Consider the following 25,752-nt stretch of genomic DNA (forward strand, 5'->3'; position numbering starts at 1 on the left):
CTGAGCTCCAGCCTGCTTCTTCTTTGTTCTCTCATGTTTTTTTTCCTTCATCATTCCCTAGTTTTGCTTGACTCATCTTAAAAGTTACAACCTCTGATCACGCCGGAGCTCATTTACGGCATGAAATCTAATCAAGCGGGATCGAGGATGAGGTGACTGGGGGCTCTGAGGGGGCTGGGACATCCATCAAGCTCACTTACCGCCCCGCCGCCAACACGGTGGCGACTGTGCCAAACCACCGACCAATAAGACGCCTCCGTGGCCCTCCAGCGGCGTCCCACATAGAAGGAAACCCAATTAACGCTCAGCGGGGCGGGCCAGGGGGCGGGCCCGGGGAGGGTGGGCCACGACCCAAATTGATTGCTGAGGTTTCACTTACGCCCCCCGTCTTGCCAGAAAGCACATGGGTCAAATAGACACTGCTGTCGCTTAATATTTAATCAGCTATTCGGAGGAATAACGGGCTCTAGCCAAGACCACCCAACGGCCCTTAGGAACATGGATAAAAGCTTTCATGGGCCAGTGGCCCTGCTGGCCCCGAGGGAGGGGCTGACCCCCCTCACAGGCTCTCATGAGCAGAATGGGGACACCAGCCGACTCTCACTCCTGGCCATTTGTGCCATATGAGTTTGAGGCCTGGCTACCCAATCAGAGGGCTCAGGGCTGCCCAACATCAAAATCGGAGGGCTCAGTATCACCCCGCCTCCCAATCAGAGGGCTCGGTATCACCCCGCCTTCCAATCAGAGGGCTCGGTACCACCCCGCCTCCCAATCAGAGGGCTCGGTATCACCCCGTGTCCCAATCGGTGGCCTCAGTACCACCCCGCCTCCCAATCAGAGGGCTCGGTACCAGAGCCATGTAGACAGAGAGTCGCGTCAATTTACTCCAGAGCAATGGTGGATCGTGGAGCGTCTCAATAGTTCCCAGAAGTTAACAGCAAACACTAGCTGCACAGTAGAGTTGCAGTAGAGGACAGGCATGGGGTATACAGGGGACAGGCAGAGGACAGACAGGGGACAGTCCTGCGAGCTGCTCTTACCTGGACACCCTGGCCGTTACGCAGGCAGGCGTCCTGTAACTCAGCCTTCAGCGCGGCAGCATGTGCTCGCAGGGAGGAGCCCTCAGCTTCCAGCAGCGCCATGCGAGTGCAGGCCATCTGGAAGAGCTCCGCGAAGCTGGAGACCAGGCTCTGCGGGACAGACGTCCATCAGTGAAGCCGCCGCATTCAAACCAGGCAACTTCCGCTTACTCACTCATGTCCGTTTGGGGACACTTACATACCGGCTCGTTTCAAGAGAACTCGCCGGAACGTGTGAACCGACAAAAAGTAACACGAGTTAATAGCTCCACCCTCACCCCGCTTACTCCCGCTGCTCTAGTGTCGCCTCTTCACGTGGCGAGGCCGGGGGTACGGCCCGACCAGGAGACACACTGTGACCTCACTGCCTGACCCCCCCCCAGACCCATCAGCATACTGACAGGCATACAGGCTGCATCACTGTGCACTGAGCGCTCACAGCACAGCCCAGCACAGCACAGCACAGCACAGCACAGCCCAGCTTTCAGGCTGGCGGGCCGCAGTAATGATAGCTGGGGGGTAATTAGATGGTTGAAGGGAGCTAGAGCAGGAAGCCACCGCCAGGAGTGAAGAAGCTTTATCCAGCTACAGACAGAGTACAGATATTTTAGACAGTATAGAGCAGCGTGCATACATCTTACTGTGATGTGGGGAGTGGTCCCACACTGAGAATATGCAGCCGCCAGAAGGCACACATGGGCCAACTGCACCCAGTGCTCCTGAACCTGACCGCACACATGGGCCCGACCACATCCAGAGCTTCTGAACCTGACCTGTCAGCAGACATGGACCTGACCACACCCAGAGTGCCCGGCCTGTCAACACACAGATTTGCTGAATTGGGGTCAATTCCAGCGCCCAGCCTCTCCGTGTGGATCTCGCCCCCACAGGCACGATTAGGGCCCACGCGCAGCCTAATGGCACAGCCCCAGCCCACCGGCGCCCCCAGAGCTCTGCTGCCAGCCAACTCGACACATTAACCTTGACCTGGCAGCCATCATTAACAGGCCAGCCTGCATACTGGCAGCGGGACACGATTAGCAGCTAAGGCTACAGGAGGCCCAGCATACTACTGCGCTGCTCTGATCAGGCAGCCTGGCATCTTTACCGCTGCTGTGGACAGGGAGAGACGGGAGAGAAAGAGAACAGAAACACACAGACGGAGTGAGAGCAGAAACACACAGACGGAGTGAGAGAAGAAACACACACATGGAGTGAGAGAAGAAACACACACATGGAGTGAGAGCAGAAACACACAGAAGGAGTGAGAGCAGAAACACACACATGGAGTGAGAGCAGAAACACATACATGGAGTGAGAGCAGAAACACATACATGGAGTGAGAGCAGAAATACACAGACGAAGTGAGAGCAGAAATACACATGGTGAGAAACACACACACATATGGGGTGAGAACATAAACAGACACACAGAGTGAGAGCAGAAACAGATGCACAGAGTGAGAGCAGAAACACGTAGACACACACAAAGAGTGAGAGTAAAAATGGACACACACAGAAACACACAGAGCAGAAATGCATAAAAGCAGATGGTTTGGATCAGAGACATCCAGGCAGTGATGCGGTAAGGTCATGTGACTGAACGCGAGTGTGCTCAGACAAATATCATCGTCAAGTGATCCCAGCATTCCCATCAAACCGCACATGCATCCACGGCCAGCGCGAGGCAGTGGCAATATCCCACGGTGAGGCCCACCTGACAGGCGTCGACGGCGGGCTCGGGGGGGTCCAGCTGCACTGTGGGTAGCCAGAGAGGGGAGGCGGTCAGTGACAGGGAGCCTTGCGCTTTGACCTGGAGGAATGGGACAGGGCGTGAGTGGCGACTCCCGGGCCGACAGGCCGCTGCGCGGCTGCGGAGCGCACCCACATTGATCGCAGCGCCTGCAGCCCATGAATAAATTTAGCACTAATTGATTTTTTTTCCTGCAAATAAACCTCTAATTTTGAGCAGCGGCTGTGAAGGCGCAGAGAGATTTCAGAGAAAGGCAGCGATTTACCAGGAAATAATGACCAGCTGAATTCAAGAGATTTAATCCCGGAAAACTTCCCTGCAGTGGAGTGACTTTTTCACTTTTCTGCGGGTGAACTTTTTCGGCCCCGTTGACGTAGTAAGCACCAGGAAAGCACCCCCCCCCCCCCCACCATGCAACAAAGCCGTGTTTCACAGCTTAGCCTGGGACTTAACCACTTCGATTCAGAGGTCTAACATCCGGCATTAAAAGGCCACGGAACCAGCCATCCCTGTGTTCACCATTAACCGAGCAAGACATCTGACATCCTCTCCTGTTAACCGGAAACCAGAGAGCCAGATGATAGAAAATGTGCAAAATATGCTTGATATTGTAATAAATATTCTAACCGAGTAATAACACAGAAGACGCTGGCTTTTACCAAGTCACTTCTCACTATAAAGGGACACCAGGTGAAACTAACCCTAATAGAAAGCTGTTCACTGAGCAGCTAATATGCAGAACAACAATTACTATGGTTTTACCGAAACAATTTATAGCGACCAGATCAAATCATCTCTCACACAAATAAAATAAGCAATGAGCCCTCAGTGCATGACGGACTGTCTGGAGTGATACCACAGCAATCATCAAGAGCAGTAAGGATCACAGCGCCATCTATTGGCATGAGGGGAGGAGAGTGCATCCCCCCCCCCCCCCCCCGGAAAGCCTGTCGCGTTGTCATTGTGCAGCAGACGCCGGTCGCTATCACGCTAAAAGCCGCCTGCGTTTATTAACACCGCTAGTAAGTGTTCACCGAAAAGGTGTTAATCCAGCAGTTAAACCCATTTCCAGATAAAATCTGCAGGGTAACTAATGGAGTTTAGAGCAGTTAACAAATTACTCAAGCATCTATGCGTGTCAAATCATGTCTGGGATAATCCTCTCCTCTCCTCTTCACTATTTTTATTGTTCCTTTTTGAGGTGATGGTACCAGTCATCTTAAAGATCAAAGCCAGTTAGACCAGTTAAAGATCAAAGCCAGTCACACTGCGTAAACGCATTGCACTGCGTACACACATTTACATACGCAAATCTTTCCGGAATTCACCTTATTAAAGACTAAGCTATGTGTTGCCGTCAATTTAAATATAACAAGCAAATGATGCTGAATAAAAACCATAATAACCTGAATAAAAAATGAACTGACTGGTTACCGTGATAAAACAGCATAATTTTTATTCTACAGTTGTTTTGTCTTTGTATCATAATCACACAATTTCCATTCTGATACAAAACAGGAGGAGGCTGGGGAAATGAGAAATAAGTGACAGTGAACATTATCATATAAACATTTACAAAAGAGACATTAGGTCTCGTGGTATCTGCTAACCTAAGTCTGACTAAGAGTTACTGTACTATCAGAGCAGGCAGGGTTTAGTGGAAATGCCAGTATTATGAAGAAAGTGGAGAACTTCACAGCGACGAGGAAAGAGGCACAGAGAGCGAGAGATGTCAGCTGCAGAGCGGAGCATGAATCACGCGGCAGATGCTTGGCGTCATGGCCACTGCGGTGAGCCAAGCCAAACGTGCCGGCGAGCTGGACTTGCTAATTCATCAGCCCTGCCCCCCAAAGCATGGTACCAAGTCAGAACACGGAAATCCAGGCAGACAGAGGGCCATCACTGCGATAACCAAGGGCCATCACCGCGCAGACAGAGGGCCGTCACCACACAGACAGAGGGCCATCACTGCGATAACCGAGGGCCGTCACCGCGCAGACAGAGGGCCATCACTGCGATAACCGAGGGCCGTCACCGCACAGACAGAGGGCCGTCACCGCACAGAGGGCCGTCACCACACAGACAGAGGGCCATCACTGCGATAACCGAGGGCCGTCACCGCACAGACAGAGGGCCGTCACCGCACAGAGGGCCGTCACCACACAGACAGAGGGCCATCACTGCGATAACCGAGGGCCGTCACCGCACAGACAGAGGGCCGTCACCGCACAGACAGAGGGCCGTCACCACACAGAGGGCCGTCACTGCGCAGACAGAGGGCCGTCACCGCGCAGACAGAGGGCCGTCACCGCGCAGACAGAGGGCCGTCACCGCGCAGACAGAGGGCCGTCACCGCGCAGACAGAGGGCCGTCACCGCGCAGACAGAGGGCCGTCACCGCGCAGACAGAGGGCCGTCACCGCGCAGACAGAGGGCCGTCACCGCGCAGACAGAGGGCCGTCACCCCACAGACAGAGGGCCGTCACCCCGCAGACAGAGGGCCGTCACCCCGCAGACAGAGGGCCGTCACCCCGCAGACAGAGGGCCGTCACCCCGCAGACAGAGGGCCGTCACCCCGCAGACAGAGGGCCGTCACTGCACACCGAGCCGCGTGCGGGATGGCCCTCTCCACCGCATGGAATTTCTGAGTGGCGTTCTTAACCATTATCGCCAAAGCCGAGCACTAAAACACCTTCTGCTGTGCTTTGAAAAGCGGCTGGATGGCAGATCTTCCAAGGAGCATGGCCTCAACGGCAGTTGCCTTCAGAAACTAACATTTCAGGCAGGAGGCTACGGCACAATTAGGGAGAAAACACAGCTCCCCAAAGATGGCGGAGGTGCGCTTATGGAGAGAGTGCGTGTCTGAGAATGTTCTGCGGAGCCCAGAGATGCGGACAGATAAAAGGAAAGACTCGTGTGGATTAGAGTGCTCAGAATGTATCAACATCAATTCACCAGAGTTTTGCCTTCTACATTTTTGAACCTCAGTCAATAGATGTAAATATTTTACTGCACCCTGGTTGATTTATTGTTTGATGTTTAAAAACTTGCACAGAATCAAAGAAAATTCATTAAATTCCAGCCCCCATCTAGGCGCCATCAGCTTTGAAAGTCTTGTTTAACCAGGATATTGATCATTCTCTTTCTTCTGTGACAAAATCCACCAGGGAGGCCAGTGGTGCTGGAATACAAAAGCGTGCTGGCAGTAATGCCAGAACAATGTACTCGCCGAGCAAGAAACGCGCCATGAGACCCAGGGAGTAGGCCGTGGGGAGCAGGGGGCAGACTGTGGGGAGCAGGGAGCAGAGAGCAGAGAGCAGGCCGTGGGGAGCAGGGAGCAGGCTGTGGGGAGCAGGGGGCAGACTGTGGGGAGCAGGGAGCAGAGAGCAGAGAGCAGGCCGTGGGGAGCAGGGAGCAGGCTGTGGGGAGCAGGGAGCAGACTGTGGGAAGCAGGGAGCAGAGAGCAGGCTGTGGGGAGCAGGGAGCAGAGAGCAGGCCGTGGGGAGCAGGGAGCAGAGAGCAGGCCGTGGGGAGCAGGGAGCAGAGAGCAGGCCGTGGGGAGCAGGGAGCAGGCTGTGGGGAGCAGGGAGCAGAGAGCAGGCTGTGGGGAGCAGGGAGCAGAGAGCAGGCCGTGGGGAGCAGGGAGCAGACTGTGGGGAGCAGGGAGCAGAGAGCAGAGAGCAGGCCGTGGGGAGCAGGGAGCAGGCTGTGGGGAGCAGGGAGCAGAGAGCAGGCTGTGGGGAGCAGGGAGCAGAGAGCAGGCTGTGGGGAGCAGGGAGCAGAGAGCAGGCCGTGGGGAGCAGGGAGCAGACTGTGGGGAGCAGGGAGCAGAGAGCAGAGAGCAGGCCGTGGGGAGCAGGGAGCAGGCTGTGGGGAGCAGGGAGCAGAGAGCAGGCTGTGGGGAGCAGGGAGCAGAGAGCAGGCCGTGGGGAGCAGGGAGCAGACCGTGGGGAGCAGGGAGCAGAGAGCAGGCCGTGGGGAGCAGGGAGCAGAGAGCAGGCCGTGGGGAGCAGGGAGCAGAGAGCAGGCCGTGGGGAGCAGGGAGCAGGCCGTGGGGAGCAGAGAGCAGAGAGCAGAGAGCAGGCCGTGGGGAGCAGAGAGCAGAGAGCAGGCCGTGGGGAGCAGGGAGCAGAGAGCAGGCCGTGGGGAGCAGGGAGCAGGCCGTGGGGAGCAGGGAGCAGAGAGCAGGCCGTGGGGAGCAGGGAGCAGAGAGCAGGCCGTGGGGAGCAGGGAGCAGGTCGTGGGGAGCAGGGAGCAGGGAGCAGGCCGTGGGGAGCAGGGAGCATGCTGTGGGGAGCAGGGAGCAGAGAGTAGGGAGCAGGCTGCGGGGTGCGGGGAACAACTTAAATGTATAAAAACTGTAAATGGCTCTTTGACAGAAACCAGATAATACCACAGTAGCACAGATATATTTCTGGTCCACCTTTAAACATGAACACAATATCTAAATACTTATTTTTATGTTCGTGCGAAGGTCACTGAGACGAGCCGCTGCTCGGGGGCCACCAGAGTGGAAGGCAGAGATGAGAGCTTTTCTCAATGTCGAGAGACCCACTGAGCCCACGGCCCAAATCACATCTGGGGCCGCGGGGGTGCTGGGCTGCAGGAGCGTACACACACCCCCTGCCCCCCCATAGGCGCAACTGTGAAAATTCAAGGCGACCTCCAGCTGTCAGCTTAAGACAGGAACCGCCACTGTGGGCAATGCTCTGCCATGGTTTGGCAGGACGCAGTCCAGGTAACGCTCTGCCGTGGTTTGGCAGGACGCAGTCCAGGTAACGCTCTGCCGTGGTTTGGCAGGACGCAGTCCAGGTAACGCTCTGCCATGGTTTGGCAGGACGCAGTCCAGGTAATGCTCTGCCGTGATTTGGGGGGACGTGGTCCGGGCAACGCTCTGCCGTAATTTGGCAGGATGCACTCTGGGTGATGCTGCATCGTGATTTTTGCAGGACACAGTCTGGGTGACATTTTGCCATAGATTGGCAGGATGCGGTCTGCATGACACTCAACCCTGGTTTGGCAGGACATGGTCCAGGTGACACTCTGTCGTGGTTCGCCGGGATACAGTCTGCATGACACTCAACCATGGTTTGGCAGGACACGGTCCTGGAGACACACCGCCGTAATTTGGCGGGACATGGTCCAGGTGACACTCTGTCGTGGTTCGCCGGGATACAGTCTGCATGACACTCCGCCCTGGTTTGGCAGGACACAGTCCGAGCGACGCTCTGCTGAAAGTTAGCAGGATGTGGTCTGGCCGACGCTCTGCCAGTTTGGCGGTACACGGTCCGGACGACATTGCTGTGGTTTGGCAGGATGCAGTCCAGGCAAAACTCTGCCGTAGTTTGGTGGGACGTGTTCCAGGCAACACTCCGCCGTGGTCTGGCGGGATGCAGCCCGGGGAGACACCCAGCCGTGGTCTGGAAGGACACGGTCTAGATGACACTCTGCCGTGATTTGCCGGGACATGGTAACTAATGAGTAGCTAATTTAAGAGAAGACTGCCAATGTGAGGAGGAGTGGTGGCTCAGACTAGCCATCTCGGAAAATCTAGACGCCCTCCTCCTCCCGCACTATCAAGGACTTTCTATCCCAGAGGAGCTGATGGGGGCGCGGCGCTGCTGATGCATGATGGTGTGACAGGACAGCTGCCACGCGGAATAGGAGGCTTTCCTGGACCAGGTGCTCAGGGCAGAGGCTTCCCGCAATGCCTGGGATCACTGCGCTTTCCCTCTTTTCTCCTCTAATTGAAAATCATGTAAAAGGTCAGGAGCGTGCTCCCCTCCCCCCCTGGTTGATCTGCATTCACAGGCACTGTCAGAGGCACACCAGTGAGGCGGCCAGTGGGATCCGCACAGAGAGAGTAAGGCTAAAGTGAACTGAAAGGGCTCCCATGGACGGGCGCCGAGCCACCAACAGGGGGCGCTAGTTCCTGCCGACTCCTACACCCACACACAATGTCTCAAAAAATGTGTCTAATCTGATCACAAATAATGACAAATAAAAACTTCTATATAGATTTTCTATCTTTGCGTATGGAACCAAAAAATAATACTTGAAAACTATGATGCTGGACCCAAACTTGGGCTGTTAATCTACTGTATAGTCTGACAGTTTATAAATGCTTGCATCCAGAAAATACATCTACTTCTAACCTGTGAAAAACCTGAGACTGTAAGATGTGAATAAACGACTGACTTGGAAGAGTGAAATCTCAATTTTACCATTAAGTTATTAAAAAACAATCATACCCATGAAAGCATTTTGGTTCTTTTCCCGCACATTTTAAACGTGTTAAAACATGAACACTTACGTCTTTCACACAGCCAGTAACAGACCTCATGTAGCTGGTCAGGGTCTCCTTGGTGCTGAGAGGGAAGTGACACAGTTATACCAGGAGGTTTGTGTGCACACACACAGACACACACATGCATACACACACCGTCAAATCCACAGAACAGACACCAACACTGACCATCAAATTACAGACACCTATACCATCCTGGAGCCAGTGAAGTGGCACTTTAGTGAATAAAAACAGTAAGAGCTAATGGAGAGTGAGTCTGAAACATGTAGTGCAGATTATGATTTATTAAATTTGTCTCTGTGCTACATCGCACTCATCAGTAGCTATTCCCAGGAGCGCGCAGTGTCATCATTCTGCCAGTTTTTACTGCCTGAACCCATGTTGCTGTCCACTGGACACCTGACCTGAAAACGACAGGCCGCTGCATAACAAGCGTTGGTCACATGCCACGTGTCCTCGCCCTGCGTTCCCCCGACCCCGGCATGCCAGCTCACCGGGCTGCCGCCCGCAAGCCCCTCTCCGCATGCTGCACGCCTCGCTCCAGCTCCAGCTTGTCTTGCTGCAATTGGGAGACGCTCTTGCTGAGCTGACGTAGGGCCTGATCTTTCCTCTGCAGCTCTGCCTTGGCCTCCGATAGGCTCTGGGGGGGGGGGGGAGAGGAGGGTCATCAGCTTTCAGTTAAACTGCAACCGAACATATCTACTGATCACTGTAAGACTGGCACTGCTCAGCATCTGCCATAAGGAATTTACAGAGGACATTCCCAAAACACTCATCAGGCAAGTGATCAGACTGGTATCAACAGACGTGTTAAGCTCTGCCAGAATTAACAGAAAAACACAAACAAAAACAGCTTAACACCAGAACGTGCTACGCTGGGAGATGGCCGTACGTGAGATTCCCCCCCCCCACACGCGCACACACACACACACATTCGTATTCATAACTTCTTGGGGACCGTCCATTCATTCCTATGGAAAAAACCCTAATCCCAACAATGACAACCTTAACCCCTACCCAGCCCTAAGCCTAACCATAAGCAACCAAACAAAATACAAGACTTTTGGCATTTTTAGTTTTTTAACAACAAATGGCACCACAGAAGTAGTGAGAGAACAGTTTCTCAAATAGGATGTTTACGTTTAAATACAATGTTACCGTGACAACTGTGATGTCAGAATTCTAAAGGCATGAAATGCGTTAACAGCATTCCACTTCAGAACAAATCAGACACTGAATGAGACATTGAAAAATGGAGTGGTCTTTCTGAGCAGGCAGGGGAAGCGTCAGAAAGGCAGGAGAACGAAGGAGAAAGGAAAACAAAGAAATTCAGGCCAAAGAAGGTTTCCTTTTTCAAAAACACGAAAGGAAAATAACATGGAAAACCAAAAAGTCAAGTGAAGAAAACAGATGAGGACTATGGTGTGGTGGTGGATGAAAAGGATGGACACATGACACTGGTGGAGGAGGAGACAGAACTGAGTAAAGCACCAATGGAGGTGGATATGAATGAGGATCAAAAGGCAAAGGTGAAGGAGTTGGGGACTAAGACTGAGGCAGTGCTGAATGACACAGATGAGACAAAAAAAGGCAATAAAACGGATGGAGGTTAATTTTGGAGAACATTTTAGGTGGAAAAGGCAGTGCAAGAGATGATGCGTGACATGAAGGCAGTGGAAAAAGGAGTGGGGGCATTGGAGGAGGTGACAGAGGATGAGATGAAGACAGCGGTGGTGGAGGCTGAATGTAATGACTTACGTGATACTTTTGCTTATGAAAAAAGCTTTATGAAAATGGAGAGAATGGTGTTATTGTTTGAATGTATTCATCACTTGATGTCAGGAATTTGTCAAATGTCTAAAAAAGGAGGTTACATGGACATTCCGGCAAATCCAGATTGTGAGGTAACTGAAACATGAGGTTCAACGTGAAACAGAAGATCATATTTGAAACAGGGAATTGACCTTCAGGTCAAGTCAAGGTAAAACACAGGGGGAAAAAAAGATAAGAAGATTTTTTCCATCTAAAAACATAGACCAACAGACAGCTGTCTTCCAAATGCTAATCCTGGTCAGGATCACCTGCAGCCCAGTCCAGACAGCTCATGCCACAAGTAAGGAATACTCCCTGGATGGGACACCAAGCCATTGCAGGGAACATGCAGATAGACAGATAGATAAATACAGGAGGGCAGGAGCTCTGACCTTCGGGGCATGGCCTCTCTGAGCAGGAAGGCGGGAACTCTGACCTTCAGGGCATGGCCTCTCCGAGCAGGAGGGCGGGAACTCTGACCTTCAGGGCATGGCCTCTCCGAGCTGGAGGGCGGGAACTCTGACCTTCGGGGCATGGCCTCTCCGAGCAGGAGGGCGGGAACTCTGACCTTCGGGGCATGACCTCTCCGAGCAGGAAGGCGGGAACTCTGACCTTCAGGGCATGGCCTCTCCGAGCAGGAGGGCGGGAACTCTGACCTTCAGGGCATGGCCTCTCCGAGCAGGAGGGCGGGAACTCTGACCTTCGGGGCATGACCTCTCCGAGCAGGAAGGCGGGAACTCTGACCTTCGGGGCATGACCTCTCCGAGCAGGAAGGCGGGAACTCTGACCTTCGGGGCATGACCTCTCCGAGCAGGAAGGCGGGAACTCTGACCTTCGGGGCATGACCTCTCCGAGCAGGAAGGCGGGAACTCTGACCTTCAGGGCATGGCCTCTCTGAGCAGGAAGGCGGGAACTCTGACCTTCAGGGCATGGCCTCTCCGAGCAGGAGGGCGGGAACTCTGACCTTCGGGGCATGACCTCTCCGAGCAGGAAGGCGGGAACTCTGACCTTCGGGGCATGGCCTCTCCGAGCTGGAGGGCGGGAACTCTGACCTTCGGGGCATGGCCTCTCCGAGCAGGAGGGCGGGAACTCTGACCTTCGGGGCATGACCTCTCCGAGCAGGAAGGCGGGAACTCTGACCTTCGGGGCATGACCTCTCCGAGCAGGAAGGTGGGAGTTCTGACCTTCGGGGCATGGCCTCACCGAGCAGGAGCTCTGACCTTCAGGGCATGGCCTCTCCACCCTTCCTGAGTCACATAAATCTACATAGCAAGTCCACCAGGGTTTTCCCCCGAGGAGGATACCGAAAAGCCCCGGCAGAATCCTTGCCTGAGAGACACCCGTGATGGCTGGTACCACCGTTGGGGCTTTCATGAGGATCCTTCATAGATGCCCGGGGCCTCTGTGTAGTAGCTAACTCTGAGGCTGCGCCTACACTGATAAGACTGTGGCAGAGTCACTGACAGCCCCATGATGCTTACAGAGCAGATGCTCTGCTGATCACGACTAAATTCCTATAAAACATACAAATCTGTGTCCCGAGCAGGCAGAGTACCGTCTGCATGTCCAGAGCAGGCGGAGCACCGTCTGCCACCGTCTGCGTGTCCAGAGCAGGCGGAGCACCGTCTGCCGGCGTCTGCGTGTCCAGAGCAGGTGGAGCACCGTCTGTCGCCGTTTGCGTGTCCAGAGCAGGCGGAGCACCGTCTGCCGGCGTCTGCGTGTCCAGAGCAGGTGGAGCACCGTCTGCCGCTGTCTGCGTGTCCCAAGCAAGCGGAGCACTGTCTGCCGCTGTCTGCGTGCCCCGAGCAGGTGGGGCACCGTCTGCGGCTGTCTGCGTGTCGCAAGCAGGCGGAGCTCCGTCTGCCGCCGTCTGCGTGTCCAGAGCAGGCGGAGCTCCGTCTGCCGCCGTCTGCGTGTCCAGAGCAGGCGGAGCACCGTCTGCCGCCGTCTGCGTGTCCAGAGCAGGCGGAGCACCGTCTGCCGCCGTCTGCGTGTCCCAAGCAGGCAGAGCACTGGCGCTGTCAGTAAAGGGCTCTAATTGAGCCCTGGGTAATTGCTGTAGCACACAGCACTGGGCTCAGAGCTCCGAGGACAGGCTTCAGGCCCGGCACTAATTTCCGAAGCCTGATGCTGGTAAGGGTGTGACGGCCTCACATGGAGGAGCCCTTCAGAGAATAGTACAAATCAACTTTAATAACTCGCCTCCTAATTGTCCTCCCCCCCCCCGACGCTGAAGTCTAATTACGAGCAGAGCTCTGCAGACCGTCACCTGATATTAAGCTGTTGGCGTGGGGTGATGATCGATAAACATTTAGTGTGGAAGAGGGTGAATATCCCACAATGCACTTGGAGGCGGGAGCCGCAGAGGCTGGCTTCTCGCGGGGAGGCCTGCGGTGCCGCGGTGATTGCAGGAGTCCTGTGGGGGGAGCCGGTGCGCGCGATAGGGGAAGGTGAACACGGTCACTCTAATTACAGGCTGCTTCACACATTTCGGCCGTAAGTAAAGATGGACCAATTAGGAGCTAAGATGATAAGAGCAGTTTTATTTGTATACTAATTAAGCCCCCGATGAAATTAAAGGAAAAGCAGAGAGGCCGGAGATTGCAAGGCTGAGAACGGTCCTTTCAGGAGCGCTTATCTGGAAAATGGGGCCTTCGGAGACGGCCCTTAATCCGGCACAGGGGCCCGGGTTTCTCACAGCACCCTCTCAGACTGACGGCGGGCTTATCAGTGCCGCACGGGACGGTGACCGCTCCTCGGGGAATCGACGCAGCGGAATAATTAGCGCTCCCGTCCCCCGCGGACGCTGTCTCTAGCCAGCAATAAACATGCTTCTTCTTGTGCTGTGATATTCTTACTCTCTGTCCCGTGTTTCTGTTAACTGGTCCCTTTCATATGCAGACAGCGACCTGCAGATGTTTCTGGGTGAACTAAAAAAAAAAAAAGGGACTGTCAACATACTGCCATTCCAATCTATCCTATTGTGGAATCAGTTACGTTAAAATCCAGTGCAATGGGGTAAATGTTATGGGTTTTTGTATTTGTGTATGCCTTGGGATTGTCACGCTTTAGTTTTTACATGTATGGTTATGTCTTTGTCGTAAATGAGCCACCCAGGGATGCAATAAGAATTTCAGGCTACGACTTCACAATAAAGCTGTATCGTATTGTATCTTATTGTATCGTGACAGCTCAATCGCGCCATTAGAAAAATCACAACGATGGCCAGAATCACAAGCTGCCATACACAGATATCACTTTATACTTCTGGTAGACAGGTTGCTCCCTTCTGAGGAGATTCAGGTCACGGAAAGGCAGTGTCAGTCTCATAGGCCACAGGACCCAGGCTGGACCAACTTATTCGCAAATTAAGCGAACGAAGTGGGCAGAACCTGAACCGGCATCATTATGCAGCAGCCGTGAAACAGGATACTGTTCAGGCCCTAAATCTACTCAGATCCCCGCCTGGAAACGGGATTCGCGCAGAGCTCAGAGCGATTTACCATGTGAATATGCTTTCAGGCACGCAGATAACGTCCTCAAAAAGCCTCCGCAGCACCGAAAAGGGCCCTAATCCCATGGATTTGACTTTTATGAAAACTTTGTTCTTAAGAGGCCGGTATCAGCGAGTCCCTTTCATCGGCTCATTAGGGGGATCCTCGCAGAAAGCTGCCCCCACCCCCACATCACGCTGAGGGAATCAAAGCAGGGGTCCCCCAGAGCCCTGCCTGGAGGGGGGGGGGGGGGCGCCCTAATCCAGGCGTGACGGGGCTGGCCTCATCAGGCATTTCGGGGCTGAATCAAACACGTTCACGGGCTGCTCATAAGCCGGACAATGCCGGGACGGACATTAATCCTGCTACGGACACACCCGATGACAGAAGCAGTTACACGAGCAAACTTTCCACTGGACATTTCAAAGAGAATGCGTGATGTGTTTTTACACACATTTAACACAGACTTCACTGAATTACATCCTGCAGAAAAGCTCTGCTCAACTCAGCTTTGGCCTGAATCGCTGCTGCAGCGGATAACCACCAGGCCTGGAAACACACATGTTTGTGCCGCACCCGTTTCACACATGAAGACGTAAATTAACACTGAAAAGACACATCTTCTGATGAGCGGCGGAGTGTGCAGTCTGTGTTGTCTCACAAATGCTGACAGGTGATGCAAGAACCAGCAAGCAGCTTGATAGCATGGGTGAGAGGGGGTGGACATCTGCAGGAATCCTGCTAAACACGGATGGTCCGCCCACTCCACCCACCTCCACTCACCAAGACTGTCCACCACCTTCCGCTCCTCCAGTCCAGACTGACCATCACCTCCCGCTCCTCCAGTCCAGACTGTCCACCACCTTCCGCTCCTCCAGTCCAGACTGACCATCACCTCCCGCTCCTCCAGTCCAGACTGACCATCACCTCCAACTCCTTCCGTCCAGACTGACCATCACCTCCCACCCAGACTGCCCACCACCTCCCGCTCCTCCCGTCCAGACTGCCCACCACCTCCCACTCCTCCCGTCCAGACTGACCATCACCTCCCGCTCCTCCAGTCCAGACTGACCATCACCTCCCACCCAGACTGCCCACCACCTCCCGCTCCTCCCGTCCAGACTGCCCACCACCACCCACCTAGACTGCGCTCCACCTGCCTCCTCCACCAACCAACCCACTTTGACAGCCTCTTGTCTGCCCTCCTCTGCTAATTAACCTGGGCTGGCTCTGCCTGCCCACCCGGACCAGCTGTACCTGTCCAGCTCCACCTGCCAACCCACCCACTCACACATCTGGCCCGCCTCCGCCCACCTGGACCGCCTCCGCCAGTGTGTGCTTCTTCTCAGCGTCCTCCCCACAACACAGCTCCAGCTGGAGGCCCAGCTTGCGGAGTTGCTCCGCCTGCTCCAGGAGGAGTTCCTGGGCCTGCTGCTCCCTCAGCAGCGCCTCCTGCAGCTCATGGCAGACTCTCTCGAACCGCCGTCGGGGGACATCCACCTAGGCGGGTGGGCAGATAGAGTGTCAGACACACAGCCAAAGCCCACAAAAAGCCCCCCACTGAGAGGAAGGACACTAAGTCCAAACTGCCCCCACAAAGAATCCACAGGGAGTGTGACTGTCCATGTCACACCTCCATCACCATTCAGAGTCACAACACAACACTGAAATACACCCACAACATGCCCCCAGGTAAAAGGTGCAGCCATTCTACCATCCAGCCCCAGCCAAACCAAGCTGCGTGCCTGAATGCGGGGTCAGCCATGACGCCAAGGAGAGACGCCCTTCACTCACATCACGCTTGACCCCTGCATCACGCTTGGCCTGAGCCAGCTCCAGGCGCAGGCTGCGGCGCTCCACCTCAACGCGGTGCAGCCGATGCGTCAGCTGCAGGACGTGCTGCTGCAGGAGCTGTACCATGCGCTGGCAGAGGATAGAGAAGTCTGAGAAAGAAAGGCTGAGGGAGAACGACTGAGAGAAATACTGAGAGAATCTGACAAAGAAAGACTGACAAAGTCTAAGCTGAACATAAGGAGCTACAGTCTCATCACCGCTTGCAAATATGAATGATCATTTATCACAGACAGAATAAACATACAGCAAACTAAACCATCAGGCGGCTGTGACACCCACTGGTCAGGTCAACAAGCAAAACACCATGCAGAAATCAATAGCAGCACTGTACAGCCCCGTCAGGCCACCCCCCAAGCATTGCTCAATTAAACTGGTGTCTAGCATTTCAGTGATATTTAAGGCTGGTCAGGCAAGGTGACAGGATTACAGCTGAAATGTCTTATTCTCAGTGTATAAGAATCACTAACCAGTAACCAGTACCACGTTATAACTACCCATCTGCACGGAGTGAGGCACATGTGCCCAGCAGGTACCTTCCTGGTGAGGGCGGCAGGGCCGGCATCTGGGAGCTGGCGGAGGCCGCGGCCCAGCCTCTGCACCAGCTCCCCCCAGCCCCCGATCCAGGCCCCGGGGGCCGACTGGGCCTCACCGAGCAGCTTCTCCAGCAGCACGGAGAGACGGCCCCAGGCAGCTCCTTGCTGCAAATGGGACCCTGTTGGGCAGAGAGGAAGCCAGATCCGTCTGTCAGAGCGGCTCTTCAATCAACATGCGAACTAAATCTTCCATTATCAGGACAGATGTTTACCCGACACTCCCATACGTATCGCGCTGCATCCATTCCAGCTGTGATTTGTGCAGCTACGTGTGGAATGAATCCGTACATTAAGTGCAGTACCACCAAAAACCATAGGAGCAGTATGGCCACCCTTTGTCACAGAGCTGTGTGTTTATATACGGTACAGTTAGCATAAAAACAGCCTGTGTAGTGTTTAATGAGTGCCTGGAAGAGATACAAAGCAAAATATTTTCAGAGGCAGGAGAATAAATATTCCAAATATTGGTTGCCTCCGTCTTCAAAATGTAAAGTTTAAGTTTCTTCTGTTTCCAAATTCAATGTCAGCTAAGAAAGCAGCGTCATATGTACAGAGTGCAGTGACATTCTAACCTGAATGCCATCCCCCCAGACTACTGATACGAGGGCTGGGTGATATTCATATCAACATCGCATGTCATGCACGTCGCATAACATCATACTGTATGGACATTATGACGTGCCATAAGATATTATCATAAACATTATTTCTAAAAACAGCTGCGGTATTTAAAAATCTTGGCGATGAAATTCACCAAGCATGCCCGGGTTTGAGTTTCTCTAAAACGTTTATACTCTGTCAAAAAACTTTTAGTGATTGTTCCTTTTCAATATTAATATATGTTAAAAAACAGTTTAAAGGTACAGCTGCTTTGCATGAGCGCTGCATGCAAGCCAATCATCATCACTTTCATCCTTACTGTTTAAATCACTCATAGATGGGTCTGTGAGAAATTTATTTTGAGCTATTTTTTTGCTTCATAAATATTGCAATATTTATCACAAAAAAACACATCACAATATTTGAAATTTTTCCAATAACATGCAGCTGATATTAAGTACGAAATACTAACAAGATATCTAACAACATATAATGCAACATTCAACATGAAGTAGTAAAAAGATATGTGACACAGCAAAGCAGCAATATGAAGTGACAATAACAATGAAGAGAAAACAGAGAATGCACCAGGAGTATTACAGACTTACAAGCTAGAGCAGAGCTCCACCCACCGCAAGTCCCCAAACCCCTACAGCAGAGCTCCACCCACCGCAAGGCCCCGAACCCCTAGAGCAGAGCTCCACCCACCGCAAGGCCCCGAACCCCTAGAGCAGAGCTCCACCCACCGCAAGGCCCCAAAGCCCTAGAGCAGAGCTCCACCCACCGCAAGGCCGCGAACCCCTAGAGCAGAGCTCCACCCACCGCAAGGCCCCGAACCCCTAGAGCAGAGCTCCACCCACCGCAAGGCCCCAAACCCCTAGAGCAGAGCTCCACCCACCGCAAGGCCCCGAACCCCTAGAGCAGAGCTCCACCCACCGCAAGGCCCCGAACTGCTACAGCAGAAGTCCACTCACTGCACAGCCCCGAACCACTAGAGCAGACTTCCACCCACCCCACAGCTCACAGATCTCCACCCACAGCTCACAGAGCTCCGCCCACCATTTTTGGTGGCAGTATCCAGCGGCAGGTAGGCCTCACAAGGAGCCCTCCAACAGAACCTGCTTGGCTCCCAGAATGAAATGTAATTAGCACAGAGAGTGCTTCCCTGCACTCAACCAGCGGGGGGAGACGCAGAGGTCCGTGCCACGCCTCACTTAGCCCCCAGAAGCAGGCTTCGAGTCTCAGGGCAGCTAGTGAGCCCCTGCCTGCTCGTTTGGGCCGCTCTGTCGCCACTGCAAGCACTGCGCTACCATTAGCCCACATTTCAGGGCAATTAGGGCTGCAGTGGCACAATCACTCAGCATCCCAGCAGGCCGCTAATCGCCCCGCGTGTGTCATGGCTTTGCGGCCCTGACACGCCAAACACGTCCAGCTTATTGCCAGCTTCTCTCATGGCTGTAATTACTAATTGTGTCTAAAGTTGATGAATAAAATTGTCAGTGCTCTTAACACTAATTAGTACGAGATAAATTTAATAGGTTGTATTTATGATTTCATAAGCGCCTGGCCTGCCTCTCAGTCACAGGGCGTCTCACATGTAATCCGGCAGGATGGCGAGCGGCTGGAAGCCCTTTAAGCACTTAGCGGACACTTTGGGTGGGTGGGGGGGCAGGGGGTTAGCATCACAGCAGATTTACGGGCTGATGTTCTCAAGCTGAAAAACTGTCTCTGCTGGTAAAGGTGGAGCTGCCACCAGGCTGGCGTGCTGAGAGCCCCACGCACACACAGAGCGAGAGGCCAGGGAGTGTCCCACTGCATCGCAGCTCTGGGGGCGCACAGCCACGCACACACAGAGAGAGAGGCTGAGAGTGTCCCACTGCACTGCAGCTCTGGGGGCGCACAGCCACAAACACACACAGAGCGAGAGGCTGGGAGTGTCCCACTGCATCGCAGCTCTGGGGGCGCACAGCCACGCACACACAGAGAGAGAGGCTGAGAGTGTCCCACTGCATCGCAGCTCTGGGGGCGCACAGCCACAAACACACACAGAGAGAGAGGCTGGGAGTGTCCCACTGCATCGCAGCTCTGGGGGCGCACAGCCACAAACACACAGAGAGAGAGGCTGGGAGTGTCCCACTGGATCGCAGCTCTGGGGGCGCACAGCCACGCACACAGAGAGAGAGAGGCTTGGAGTGTCCCACTGGATCGCAGCTCTGGGGGCGCACAGCCACGCACACACACAGAGAGAGGCTGGGGAGTGTCCCACTGGATCGCAGCTCTGGGGGCGCACAGCCACACACACACACACAGAGGCTGGGAGTGTCCCACTGCATCGCAGCTCTGGGGGCGCACAGCCACGCACACACAGGTACTGGTGCAATCGGAAATATTCAACTCCCTCAGCTCAAAAGACATTATAGCAATTGTATATTTTCAATAAGCCTGATACACAACAAAAAGCCACATATTGAATTTTGAGAAGATAAACTGATGTAATTTGTTTCACAGATGTGCATACACATGGTTATTAAGTCCCCAGTTTTGTTTCTTTGTGGAGCATCCTTTAGCCTTTGTAACTGCTAATACATATTTTCTGTAAGTGCTGCCAAGCTTCCTATAACTCCCTGTTGGAATATTTTGCCCAATCTTCACCTGCTAAGCCTCTGGTTCATTGATGTTTGATGCCTTCTTTACTTGCAGACTGGGAAGGCCATTCCAGGACATTCCAGGATCTAGGTTGGCTTGGAGGTGTGCTTGGGATCACCGTCGTGCTTGAGATCACCGTCGTGCTTGAGAGTCCAATCATCAGCAAAGTTCAATTTCCCAACAGAAGGGAGCATGTTCCTCTTTAAAAAGGCCTGACCACTACAGCCAGCTAGTTTCATCAGTCCATAGAGTGATCTCCCAAACTTCTGCCGGACTATCCAAATTCCTCCTCCCATATTCTAGTCGACCTTTGATGAACTCTGTGGTCAGGAGTGGAGTGTGTCTCAGAGTGTGGCCATGAGGTCATGTGGCTTTTTCTTAGTTGCCCTGATTAAGTTGCTAAGGGCTCTTGAATACATTTTGGGATTCCTCCCACAAGCAAGCGGGTTTGTTGCTATGCCATAAGTTTTAAACTTCCTTAGGACAACTCCCAATGGATTCTTACACCCAATGCCCTTCAGATGCAATGAAATAATTTCTTCTCTAGCTTTTGTGAATGCTCCTTAGTCTTGACCGTGATTGTACTTCACCTTTACCACATTCACGGGTAGGGTTTTCAGTGGGTTGGGATTCAGAAGGTTGCTGGTTCAAATCCTATGGCCGGCAGACTGATCCCACCATTGGGCCCTTGACCAAGACCCTTAAGCTCAACTGATCCAGGGACTGGCTGACCTTACTGTCTCATCTATGCCAGATTCATGAGGGGACCTCCTGGGATGCTTTCCCAGCTGTCCTGAAGGAGTTTCCACATATATAGCCAAAGAAAAAATTAAGAGATCACTCTATATTATTAAACAAATCTGCATTTTTAAATCCTGACTTAACCCTGGTTCTGCTGACAGAAGGCTACACTTAGCAGCAGGTTGCTTCCAGGTTCAAAATTTCTAAGACAGCAGTACAGAAGAATAAGGTGAAGCTGGAGACAGTGACTTCCAAAGGAATGGCAAACATTAAGTGCTGGTGTGAAGTGCACTGCTAGGACAGTTTGCATCAGGCTCCTATAAGCAGGACTGAAGTCCCATAAAGCAAGGAAGAAGCCCTTCATTAATGAGAAACAGAGAGGGACCAGGCTGCAGTTTGCAAAAAAGTATATATTATTCACAGCCGCACACCTATAAATTGAGAAATGAGTGAAACAAAAAATTGTGCTGTGGTCTCTTAATTTTTCCATTTCTGCTGGGTTTAGGTCAGGTAATGCAACACGACACTATCACTCTGCTTTGTAGGTGACTTGATGCATCCAGACTTTTGACTGGTACCGTATAGGGGCTGAATAATTATGACATGTCTATATTAACAAAATATCCTGTTACTCAGGAATATTACATGAAACATGTTATTTGTCGATTTTCTGTATCACTCAAATGATAAAGTCACCCAAAGCAAAACCTAGCTGTTTTAAAAAACGTTCAAAGGTAAACCCTTAAAATCTTTGGGGGCTTGAATATTTCCAGTTGCATTTGCACCTGTCAGAGAAATGCACCACAACCGTCTTAAAGATCTTTCTTCTGAATGAACATTAATATAATGACCTTTACACACAGTGAGCACCATTTATTTGTTTGTTTGAATTAATCAGACACTTTAATCAGACACCGACCATAAAAAGTAGCAGCTTTCTAGACCACAACCACAACTTCTGGCTTTCACATCTCTGTCAATTTTTAATGAAGACCCTTTTGATGTTGTTTTCTTCCATTCGATAAAACACAGAGGAGTGCTCCTCCACCAAGGCCCCGAGGAGGTTTGGCCGGAGTGGACAGAGCCGCACGCTCAAGGCGTGACGGAGATCCGGCAGGCAGTGGGAGAGGCAGCCCTGCTGGGCCCGGACTGAATTATTCATCTGTCCGTGAGTAGCCCGAACCCACTGACACTCATAACCGGCAGCAGCCCACAATGCACTGCAAACGGCTCTCACCCACCCTCTGTTTTGCTGTAAGGACACCCAAAAATGCTCCTCATTACCCAGGACTCCACTCTACAACCCAGCGACCTCCTGGAAGACCAGCACTATTTGGGTATTTTTCCACTGCACCAGGTACCGTACTTTTGGTACTTTGAAAAAGTACCAAAGGTACGGTACTTCAAGGTGTTGGTTTTTTCCGGCATCCACCGCGAGCCATCCCACCACCCCAACCAAGCTCCAGTATCCCTTACATTTTAAGATAGGTGTGCAAGAAATCTAAAATAACCAATTATTTTTTTTTTTGAGTGTGCACTCAAACTGAAAATCTCACTCCAGCCAGCTGACCAAAGTTGGCAACCCTGCGTTTTATTTGAAATCATAAGTAAAATGCACTGTTTTCGGCTGAAGCGGCTTGTCATTCCCTTTGCATTGTTACTGACAAATACAGAACATCGCCTATGTCATGTTTTGCATCTTTCGAAATAAAACGGTCCATACCCAACTGTAATAGCAACAGAAGTGTACTTAATAAATTACAAAATTTTTCTTTAAATTTATATAACGGGACATAGTACTCCTCCCAAAAATTGGGGAAAAAAACTTGATATAATACTAACACCGCCCACAAAATGAAAAATACCGTGATAATAATTTTGGGTCATATTGCCCGCCCCTATCTGAGACAATCGTAATCATTTTCATCATTGCTGTTTAAATCACTCCTAGATGACTTTGTGAGAAATTTATTTTGAGCTATTTTTTTTGCTTTAAAATAAACTAATTTTTTTTTTTTTTTTTTACAACAAAATCAGAATGTTTCCAGTATTGCACAGCCCTAGTATATTACAGCAAATACTTCTTTACTTTTGGCCGCCCTGATCTTCTTGTATCTGTTCATCCGGCCAGTTCGCCATTGAAGCTTGGGTCTCTTCATCTGCCCTAACATCAGATATTGTTACTTTTTTTCTTTACTTTGTTTTTCATTGTTTTCTGAGTTTGCAACTTTTTTCAGGATATTTTTTGTTTCAGAGACAGGCTATTTGCATAACCAAATTGTCAAAGAAAGCATTTCAAGTCCCACCCCAAAGTACTCAAGTACCAAAAAAAGTACCCTTGTTGGTTGTATACTTGGTACTGGAACCTTTGATACTGCTACTCGACCAGATGTCACCCCGGCCAGCATTACTCAGCACATTAGACGCGAGTCTGACGGCAGAGTAACACTGAAGTCGCTGCATCGCGTGAGCGGCTTGGCCGTCACCACACTCAGCATTACTCAGCAGCTCACCTGTGTCAGGGGCCTTCAGCTGCAGCCCTTCCATTGCCCTGAGGACCGTGGGCAGCAGGGCCCCGCTGTGGAGGCCCCCAAAGACCACGCTGGAATTCTGCTCCTCCCAGGCCAAGTCTGAGGGAAACATACAACACAGCTTCATCAGGACAGGCTCTGGGTCCTGGGCCCTCGCTGGTCCCTCAGAGTGATACTCACTGGCACAGTCTGCTGGGGTTCGGGCCCCCAGGGCACAGACAGGGAGGGCCGGGAGCACAGTGGGGCCACAGTCCGAGATGAACAGCAGCCGGGAGCGCTCCCCAAGCCTCCGCAGGCGGTTTGCCGCCAGTGCAACGACGGCACCTTTCCGGAAGGCTCTCAGGCCGCGGCCCGCCTGCTCTGCGGGAGGCGCTATGTCTTTGGGCTCCAGCGCCCACACCAGCGAGGCCACCTCCTTCTCCAAGGCCTCGTGTCCCGCCAGCAGTTCCAGGAGTCGAGCCTTCTGGGTGCAAAGGGCTGCGAGCCGCCAGCGGAGTGGCCCCAACGCCCCCACCAGCAGAGCACAGGCTGCCAGCAGGGCGGCGCTCTCTTGCTGGGCCTGCAGGAGGAGGCGCTGAGAGCGAGCCAGCTCCAGGGCCATCTGATTGCGGATGCTTTCTAGGCTGGCCACCTTCTCCTGGGCTGTCTCTGCCACCTCCTGCCACTTCTAGGTGAAGAAAATCCCACACAGATGCCAGTTTATCTTCCAAGATCCACTGCAAATCATCAGTTACAGCAGTTCTGACATTGACAGTGCGCTCAGCTTTTAAGAAAAACAGCATCAGCGCGGGGCAGGAATGAACACAGTCCCCCTCCCTCCATATGGCAGGACTATTGCCCTAAGCGTAAGGTACAAGAACTTAACGTAAATGTGACTCGACACACACTTAATGTGGAGGAGGGCTGAGGTGAATGACAGCAGAGACTGAGCTGCCGGGATCCAGCCAGGCTGAACGGCTGCCTCACCAGCCCCAAATAATCTGCCTTCAGAAGCTGTACAGTTCAATGGTTCGACTGCCTGACTAATTTGGTTCTTTCTGATCAGCTACGCATTACGTATGCAAACTACGGCACACCCAAGGGTTTAAGATCTAAGAATTAAAATGCATTTCCACAAATACTTCCGTTCTCCTCTACTACCACCGCCTGAAGCGTACAGTATTACACAGAGAGCCTCATCTACGGTTCAGCTAAAAATGTAATCTCCTTTTAGCAAGACTGCATTCACTCTGCTGCCACCTGCAGGACACCCTGCATACTGCAGACTCAGGTTACTGCGAGTCACGGGTATAAGGCCCAGGCTGTGCTCTCAGCGTTTTACCATGAAAAAAAATCGCTTAACCAGAGTCAGGTACTGCATTTTCATTCAAAGCACCTTTAACGGGGCCGTTACCGAGCTGGGATCAGTTGTGATAATGTGGTGATGTACTGTCTCGTGTCAGCGTGTGAAGGTTCAGGATAATGGATCTCACAGCAAATCAGAAACACTGGCCCTAGGCTGTACACCCAGGAGTGACACTCATCATCAAGTGCAAGGTAAATGTATTTAAGGCCAATCTGCACTGGGCTGGCGGAACGTTAATGGAGCAGAGCGCCGCGGTGAGGGGAGGCAGAGCAGCGCGCCGCGGTGAGGGGAGGCAGGGCAGCGCGCCGCGGTGAGGGGAGGCAGGGCAGCGCGCCGCGGTGAGGGGAGGCAGGGCAGCGCGCCGCGGTGAGGGGAGGCAGGGCAGCGCGCCGCGGTGAGGGGAGGCAGAGCAGCGCGCCACACCCGCAGAGAGCGGCGACCCGGAACGCCCGGACCGCAGATAAAGCCTGGGATGCCAGGAATGACAGCGCCCTTCCTGCAGCTCCCCGGGGGGAGGGGGGGTCCTCACCTGCACCCTGGCGGCAGCCTCGGCGCTTTGCCGGCCGTGTCTCCTTTCCAGGCGGCGCCTCTCTTCCTGCCACGCCTCCTCACGCTCCTGGAGCTGCCCGGTCAGCCTGCAGAAGGTGGCCTCCTGGCTCTGCTGCAGGCACCTCATGGCCCCGCCCTGCCTCTCACACACCCCCTGCAGGTGGGAAATCTAGGGAAACGTGTGGAAAAGGAAAGGCACCCTCAGGCCTGCCGGAATGTTCTCCGGCGTTCCCACACTCTGAACAGCTCTGGCTTTTCCGAGCAATTGGCAGCTTTCTCCCAAAGCCCTCAATGCAGCCATGTGATGCACTCGTTTGGAAAGGCTCTGAACGGGATCAGGACACTGGCTGGGGAGAGGGACTACAGGGAGCAGGCAGTTATGTGGAAAAACTTTTTAGACTGGCATCGCATGATATGCGTCAAACACGGGCGTGTCAGGCACGCTGGGAC

General features: G+C 52.9%; 1 protein-coding gene across 10 annotated transcripts in view; it reads right to left on the reverse strand.

Annotated features, from left to right (window-relative positions):
* Window positions 1–25,752, reverse strand: part of LOC111852099 (coiled-coil domain-containing protein 171) — a 54,631-nt gene that overhangs the window by 7,752 nt on the left and 21,127 nt on the right. For 4 of the 10 annotated variants that reach the window (XM_072697814.1, XM_072697817.1, XM_072697816.1 and 1 more), the window contains exons 14-23: window positions 25,283–25,471; window positions 23,589–24,075; window positions 23,391–23,507; window positions 16,831–17,009; window positions 16,238–16,366; window positions 15,758–15,943; window positions 9,632–9,777; window positions 9,144–9,198; window positions 2,796–2,891; window positions 1,041–1,190 (exon numbers count right to left, since the gene is read on the reverse strand). In XM_072697814.1, the coding sequence (XP_072553915.1) occupies window positions 1,041–1,190; window positions 2,796–2,891; window positions 9,144–9,198; window positions 9,632–9,777; window positions 15,758–15,943; window positions 16,238–16,366; window positions 16,831–17,009; window positions 23,391–23,507; window positions 23,589–24,075; window positions 25,283–25,471 (1,734 nt within the window). Of the gene's footprint in view, window positions 1–1,040; window positions 1,191–2,795; window positions 2,892–9,143; window positions 9,199–9,631; window positions 9,778–15,757; window positions 15,944–16,237; window positions 16,367–16,830; window positions 17,010–23,390; window positions 23,508–23,588; window positions 24,076–25,282; window positions 25,472–25,752 lie in introns of those variants that run through there. The other 6 variants (XM_072697818.1, XM_072697821.1, XM_072697819.1 and 3 more) reach the window with 6 other exon arrangements.

The sequence above is a fragment of the Paramormyrops kingsleyae genome, chromosome 12 (genome assembly GCF_048594095.1).
Source record: "Paramormyrops kingsleyae isolate MSU_618 chromosome 12, PKINGS_0.4, whole genome shotgun sequence".
In the NCBI taxonomy this organism is placed as follows: Eukaryota; Metazoa; Chordata; class Actinopteri; order Osteoglossiformes; family Mormyridae; genus Paramormyrops; species Paramormyrops kingsleyae.